Genomic DNA, 7,508 nt, shown 5'->3' on the forward strand with positions numbered 1-7,508 from the left:
TGAAATTTATGTGTTGAGACAGTTAAGAGTCCAACCATGAAAATGGTATCTCCTCCATAAATCTGAAATGCAGCAGAAACTGTAAGTCATGCCACAAGAGGTCAGCCAGTTTCCTGAATCTTCTCTCTGAATCAGTTTATACTGCTGACCCGGACTACAGTAAAGAAAGCACCAAATTTTATAAGAGGGACCAAAGTACAATGATTTTTTAACAAGTATTATTTGTGCTTCTATCACCTAAAATTGATTTTGACACATGCACATATGAAACAAAATTTTCCATCACGAAACTCATTAGTCACAGGTTTCTTTTCCGTACAACAACCTACTACAATTAAACTATACATTTCTCCTTTTCTTTTGTATAAGACAGATGATTTCATTTGAGTAGAAGATACAAAGGGTTTTTTAAACTTCAAAGCATTTTGAAAATGAATGGAAGGGAAAGACTGAAAAATACAATACTTATGGGGAAAAAAGCAACGGTTGCCTTATTTTTGTGTTACTCTCTATCAAGATGTGCTGCAGTGACTGAAACAGTACCAAAGAAACACCATTTTCTTTATTTACTGTATAACTTTCAAGAGTTTCAGCTAATCTCAGTGTACTGGCATCAAGAAAGTGTCTCACTTTAAAGTACAGACATTAATAAAGTTTAACACAAAATGACCAAATTATCACTTTACCCATGAAGGATTTTCATTCCATTGTATCAACTTTCAGAGTATTTGCTTTAAATTGAAATTTTATAAAGTTTTTTTTTTGTGCTCTTAATTATGAAAGTTGACAAAGTAAGTCCCCTATTCATGCTCTAAATTTTTTTCAGGACATTTTGAAACATTTTTGAATGCAGGTATTTCATAAGAAGGACTCACTATGAATCAAACACATGGCAAACTTACCCTTTAAGCTACTTTCAATAAGCATAAGAGCAAAATACTAAATAAATATTACTTACTCTCTTCATAGCTGTTGTTTGTACTGGATCTCTTGAGTGTCTGAATTTCCTGGGAAAGTATGGAGAGTCGATCTGATGGGGTGGGTGTTTCATCATCTTCTGGATCAGGAGATTCCTGCATCATTTCCTCTATTTCTTCAATTACCTTCAAAAAATGAAAACCCTTATGAAAAACCTCCTGCATGAAGAGAAACAGCCTGCAGTTTGAAGAAAAGTTCTTAAGAGCTTGAGGGTTTTTTTACTTTCAATTGGTAAACGTGCTGCTAGATGAAACTAACACCAAGACTGGATGGAAGAGAATCAACAAAATCATATTGACATTTCCTCCCCATCACTGTTCTCTCAGAATTACCATATCCTGGTCACAGTAAATGGGTGATCTCATAACAAGGACAAGAAAACTGAACTAAAGAATGAGCTGCAGTATCTTCCCTGAGTGTTCAGTTGAAGGAAAACACAACAACAAAGGTCAATTACCTCCCCACTCCCTATTTCGCTACACTTCACTATGTTAAAAAAACAACCAAAACCAAACCAACAAAAAAGCCCAAAACCTCCAACCCAACACCAAACCCCAAAAACTCCACTGAATAACCTGAAAATCTACTGTGCTTATGAGAAGTTTTATGAACTGATCCACCAGAACCTGAAGCAGATTTGTATCCCTGGGCATAAGACCTGAGCCAGACAGAAACTATGAGAACAGAAATTCCATGCATAGACACCTTACTTTTCATTATATAAACGACCATATTTCAACAGGCTACATTGTCAACTAGACATCTGAATAATAGCACACCAACTTTTACAGGTTTCAAGGCTGTACTCAGTGCTGAGATCCACTTCACAGTAAAAAAGAGCTGAGGCAATTCAAGCAGTCCTGTCTCTCATGCTCTTAACCATGTCCTTCAGAGTTCACAGGCAACCATTTAAATAACAAGACAATATATTATTGCATTTGCCTACTAAAGCAGGATCTTAATAGACAGTATTAACCTTACTTAGAAGAACAATTTTCAAGACAGCTGAAGTAAATCCATGGATTTGGAATTGAAGCCTTTGGACACTAATTTGAAAGCTTAGTAGCAGAAACATTGATCTGCTCTCACGTTAGGCAAAACCTTCAAAGAATTCTCGCTAACAACAAAGCCACATGAAGCCATGAATTGCCATACAGTCATGCTGGAAAACTACAAACTCTATAATACCACTAAGGTTCTGAAAATATTTTTGCTTTTTAAACACATATATTTAATTTAGTAGTATTTCTGACAAATTCATGGTAAGAAAACCACAAATATTCTGAAGACCTTGGACTATCAACCTCACCTGAAGTACTGGGATACTTTTCAAATCTGAGTGACATAGTAATATCTCACACACTATTACAACCCTAAATAAAGAACAGTCAGGAAGCTTAGCTACTACAGTGAAGAGCAAGAACAGGACAGAACAATAGCAAACTAGAAGAAAATACTACACCAACACTGTCTCTGCTGAACACTTTACCTGCTCTGCTGTGAAGAGTGGTTCTTCATTGATGCAGGAAACAATGATAGAATGCATATCCAGCTGTTCTCTCAACTCTTCATCATCTGATAGGTCAAGGTTCAAGTTATCATTTACCTAAAAAGTAAGAAAAGGTGTATTAATATAAATATATATACAGACCCAATAGTAAGTGTATAAAATACATGTAGACGTATAAAAAGCAAAAGGGGAACTAATACTTCATTTTAAGTATGAAACAGATTCCTTGCCCATAATAATACAATCAGTAATTCTTGCTGTCAAATAACCTGGAAAATGACATCAAAACTGCAACTGGAGGAAGTTAAAATAGCTATCAGTCTTTAAAGTCTTCAAATAACCTCAGCATACAAAGACCACATACATACTGACATGCAGATATCTACATGGAAGGCAGTCAATCCAACGTAGATATTTCAATCTTAAATCGAGGTAGACATTTGTTAGTGTGGGGTGAAAAACCTGCCTAGGGTCTCTAACATTATGAAAACCTGTTACCTTACATGCTTTTACAGTTCTATTTTGTCACATAATAAAAGACATGGAAAAAAATTGAGAAGATATTGAAAGCTGGCATCAGAATACTGATATCACCTCAGATTATTTTAAAAGTATATTGTTGAATATCTCAGGGTCTTTTCACGAGGAAACAGAAGTAACAGTGTTCCCACACATACTCCACCAAATTATACTCATCCTTCCAAACCAAAGATATGCATATAGTAACAGAGAAGACTTAGGTTCCCCCTCAATCAGTCAGATTATTTTACTCTCACACAGTGATATATCCTAGTTTATTTACACAGTTGTTTTGTTTTTTCTGCACTTTGTCTATTACTAGATTCTAGAGAAACCAACCTAGAAAAGTCCCCCAAGCTACCACCCCTAACCTTTGAGATTTTCAGCTCAATTACTTTAACTGATCTTTGGGCTAATTAGCAAGCATCATGACTGGCTGTACAAAGTTCTTGGTCTCACTGTCTCCACTGGCAATTCTTCTTGTAATTTGTCCAATTTCCCCAGTTTCTTCAGAAAACAGCTTTTAGATTAATTTTGAAGCTGCAACTGATACCTCCAGAGAGCTTGTCTATAGGGGAAACATAAAATTTGCATTTCTTCAGGCCTCAGAATGAAGTCAAATGTCTACTTTTTCCCAGAATCTTGATTACAATAACCATGCAGTGACAAGGCTCCACTGAGAATAGCACTTCACCTACTACACAGACACACCCCAATCTGACATTTTTTAATGTCTGCAGTCCTCAAATATTTTTCCATCTATATAGGATTATGACAACAACAATGGGATAGTAAGCAAGGATAATGGTTTATCTAGAGGGAGATCACCTTCCCCTCCAGACGCATTTTGAGACTACATTCTGATACTTGAGGCTCATAAACCACCTAAAATGGCATCACAAAATCAACCAGGTTGGAAGAGACCTCAAAGATCATCGAGTCCAACCCTACTGTGGTTACTAGACCATGGCACTAAGTGCCACATCCAGTCTTGTCTTCAAAACCCCCAGGAGTGGTGAATCCACCACCTCCCCAGGCAGCCCATTCCAATGCCTGATCACTCTCTCTGTAAAAATCACTTCCTAATATTTAACCTAAACCTCTCCTGGCAGAGCTTGAGTCTGTGCCCTCTTGTCCTACTGCTGGTTTCCTGGGAGAAGACCAACCCCCACCTGACTACAGCCTCCTTTCAGGGAGTTGTAGATGGTCATAAGGTCACCCCTGAGCCTCCTCTTCTCCAGGATAAGCAACCCCAGCCCCCTCAACCTCTCCTCACAGGTCTTGGGCTCCAGTCCCTTCACCAGCCTCGTTGCTCTTCTCTGGACCCACTCCAGCACCTCAACATCCTTCCTGAACTGAAGGATACTGAAGTGTATTTAAGAATATCAGCTGTAACCCGGGCTAAAAGGAAGGCCTGGTTTTCCACCCAGCCACACTCCATACCTCTTTCTGTGCTCACACTATCAGGGAATGCCCAATTTAAAAGTAATTAATAAAAATAAAACAAGCAATTGCACAATCCTGTTCCTTGTACCGCTATGTACAACACTTTAACCCAACTACTTCTTTCAGTGTCAGAATGTACAAAAGTGTGCAGAGACCTGTGATGTGAAGCGACTAAGATTAGAAGAATCAGCCTGATTTACCTAACATTTTCCCTGTACTAAAACAGAAAAAGAAATGCTTTAAGCACAAATTCAGCAGCATATTATTAGTTTCAAACACATCAAGGAAGTGTTGCTTAGCTGTTAGTATTCATTGTAAGAATGTTAAAACAAGCTACTAGCTGGCCCATATGTGCTGTCACATATCCAGAAATACTGCTGAACACAGAGAAGCAGAAAAAAGTATGTCAAACGCTCCCAAGCAGACAGGCTTTACACATTGGAAGGCATGCCAGGTGGAGTGAACACTGAAAAAACTTGAGATATGTTTAATCCCTAAACTGGTTTTCCCTCTACTGGTAGCATACTTAAGAGTCTTTCTAATCCAGCAACATCACTTTACACTTTTTCATGTACTTTCTTCATAACTTCTTGCAAATAACTTACAAAAATTATATGAAACATTTTTTTAATATTATGCTTAGTTCCTTATCAAGAAATCCATCAGTCTTCTAGTCCATCTTTTCAGTCACACAAGGTCACAGCTTGGGGGTTTGTATTTTTATTTAAAATGTAAGGATTTAATTACTCTAAAGCCACTTAGAAGATCTGAACAAGCACTCTAATAAAAATTAGAATAAACACGAGTCAAAATCAAGGGTTAACAATCAGACACAATTCCAGAAGGTGTGTTCCAAATTGGCACCTTTCCTCTGCTGACCCCTGAAGTTCCTCATCAGTAGAACAATCTCTGCTCCTGCCACAATAAAAATCAACTGGATTATCTGCTGGATGACAGAAGTCAAAGCACCACCCTATTCTCAGGTTACACACACAGGTATTTTTACATCACTACTCAACTTCACTATGTTTAAAAGATAAGCCACTCGTTTCCTCAGAAGACCTGTGAGATGGGAATTCCTCATAGCTCTTCTTCCTGAAGCATTTTAATCCACTTTTAAGAAGATCAGAGGACAACCCTCTCTAAAGCTCTTAATTCTCTGCTCCCTCTCCAGACAACTATTCTACCTGTTAAATAAGAAAACCTAAACAAACTCTTGCACTTCAATGTCTCCTGGGCCACCTTTCCTGCTAAAGAAGCCACCTGACTGCAGAATGAGATGGACTTAAAAGTGTACACTGGATTTACTAAATCAGTGTACTCCTGCCTGTTTTCCACCCTTGGCCAGAACAGTGTTGAACATGAATCAGACAACAGAAAGATTTTATGTGAAAGTTTCTCATTTACAAGTTTTTTTCTAGCATGCCCTGCCTCTAATGAACATTCACCTAAAACTAACCCTGAATTATTCCAACCCAAGGACATGCAAACGTCTATTAATGGTTGTTTGATTTTTTGATTTTTGAAAACCTCTCATGTATAATGCCCAACAGTAAGAATATTTTCAGCCATTTAACAACACATGCAAATAGTTTTATTTCCCTGTTGAGTACAAAAGGTGCAAAGAGGGTACTTCTGCTGATCAGAACTTACCCCTTTTTCTGAAAGATTCAGCGTTGGCAAGTGCAAAGCTCTGGTGTGGGAAGATTTCCAGTCTACTGGCATAACGTTACCATAATTATCAGTCAAAGCATTCCAAATCCTGGAGAGAGGAATAAAGGAACAAAACCACAGACCTTAAAACAAGCAGCAACTGATCAGCAATAAACAATATTTTTAATGTTAATATATATCTCTGTCAGTAACTACTTTTTCCTCCCTAAATAGTCATCTGCAAGTTACCGACAATATTTTTAGTATTTTGAAGCTAAATGTTTTCTGATGATTTATTTTCCTTTTCAAACAGCGCATGCACAGCAGTGAAATAAAACAATGAATGAAGAGGCAGCTTCCATACTAATTATATAACCACACTCAAAATCTTTCCTGGGGGTGGATGAGCCCTTCCTTTAACAAAATTTGAACTCAGCTCTGAATTCCATTCCTAATGTTGTTCCTGTTTTCCTTTTGTGCATTAACATAAGGAATTAACAGAGGGTGAGTAGCAAATTCTGAGCCAAATGTTTGGTTGTTTTTTTCCATTTATCACAGAATAATGAACACGCACAAATTGTACTAAAATTTTGAGAGAACTGAGTTTTATCCAGAAGGACTCCTGCTGAGCTCAGCCCACCACTCTTGTCTCCAAGTCAAGCTTAAGTGTGTCTAGAGTGTTTAACCCCTCTTGGCTGTGCCAGGGGCTTGCACACACAGACCTGTGCTAGCATACCAGTTCAGACCCCAGACAGAGCAGCCCTGTAAGCAGGCTGCTTCCTCGGGTCACCCAGCAAGCCCTGCCTCCAGGCCTTATGCGGTGGGTGGATATTTGGAGTGGTTGCCTAGCTAAGGCTCAGAGGAGGTCAGAGGAATGGCTGAGCCAGACACAGAAAGGCAGACAGAGCCTCACCACTGCCCGATGTGATTTATGCTTCTCTGAACTTACCTCACTGTTTATACCATAGATATCTAGTCTTTTGCTAACAGGACTTGTTCTTTTTCCTTCTCTTAGACCAAAACATACAATTTAGTTACCTTAAAGTAAAACTGCATTATTTTTTATGAAGATAAGCTGACTGAATTTACTATAAAAGAAGAAGTATAAATACTTGCAAAACAACGTTAAAAACAGTAAAGCAGAATGGATCAGAAAAGCTCTACTGCTCAGTGGGGGGAAAACCCCAACTATCCTAGATACACCTGAAATTTTGTTCTTCACCTGAACTTCCCGGTTTGATTTCAAACACTGAAACAGGGCGCACTTTGCAAGAAGCTAAACAAGCACTAACCCTGGTCACTCTGCCCTTCCGAACAGACCCTCCTCGTCACCCCGAGGCGGCGAGAGGCGCCGGGATGCTCACACGCTCCCCGGGCCGTCAGGGGCAGAGCCCGAGGGCTC

The 7,508-nt window shown here is 38.7% G+C and overlaps 1 protein-coding gene across 1 annotated transcript in view; it reads right to left on the minus strand.

Moving 5' to 3' along the window:
- FEZ2 (fasciculation and elongation protein zeta 2 (zygin II)) overlaps positions 1-6,215 on the minus strand; it is a gene marked incomplete at its 5' end in the record, with an annotated part of 26,157 nt that extends 19,942 nt beyond the window's left edge. The window contains 3 exons of the mRNA XM_009077665.1: positions 959-1,103; positions 2,468-2,584; positions 6,107-6,215. Coding sequence (XP_009075913.1) covers positions 959-1,103; positions 2,468-2,584; positions 6,107-6,215 — 371 coding nt within the window. The remainder of the gene's footprint in view (positions 1-958; positions 1,104-2,467; positions 2,585-6,106) is intronic.
- Positions 6,216-7,508: the final 1,293 nt, after the last annotated feature.

Source organism: Acanthisitta chloris, unplaced genomic scaffold (assembly GCF_000695815.1).
Source record: "Acanthisitta chloris isolate BGI_N310 unplaced genomic scaffold, ASM69581v1 scaffold30066, whole genome shotgun sequence".
In the NCBI taxonomy this organism is placed as follows: Eukaryota; Metazoa; Chordata; class Aves; order Passeriformes; family Acanthisittidae; genus Acanthisitta; species Acanthisitta chloris.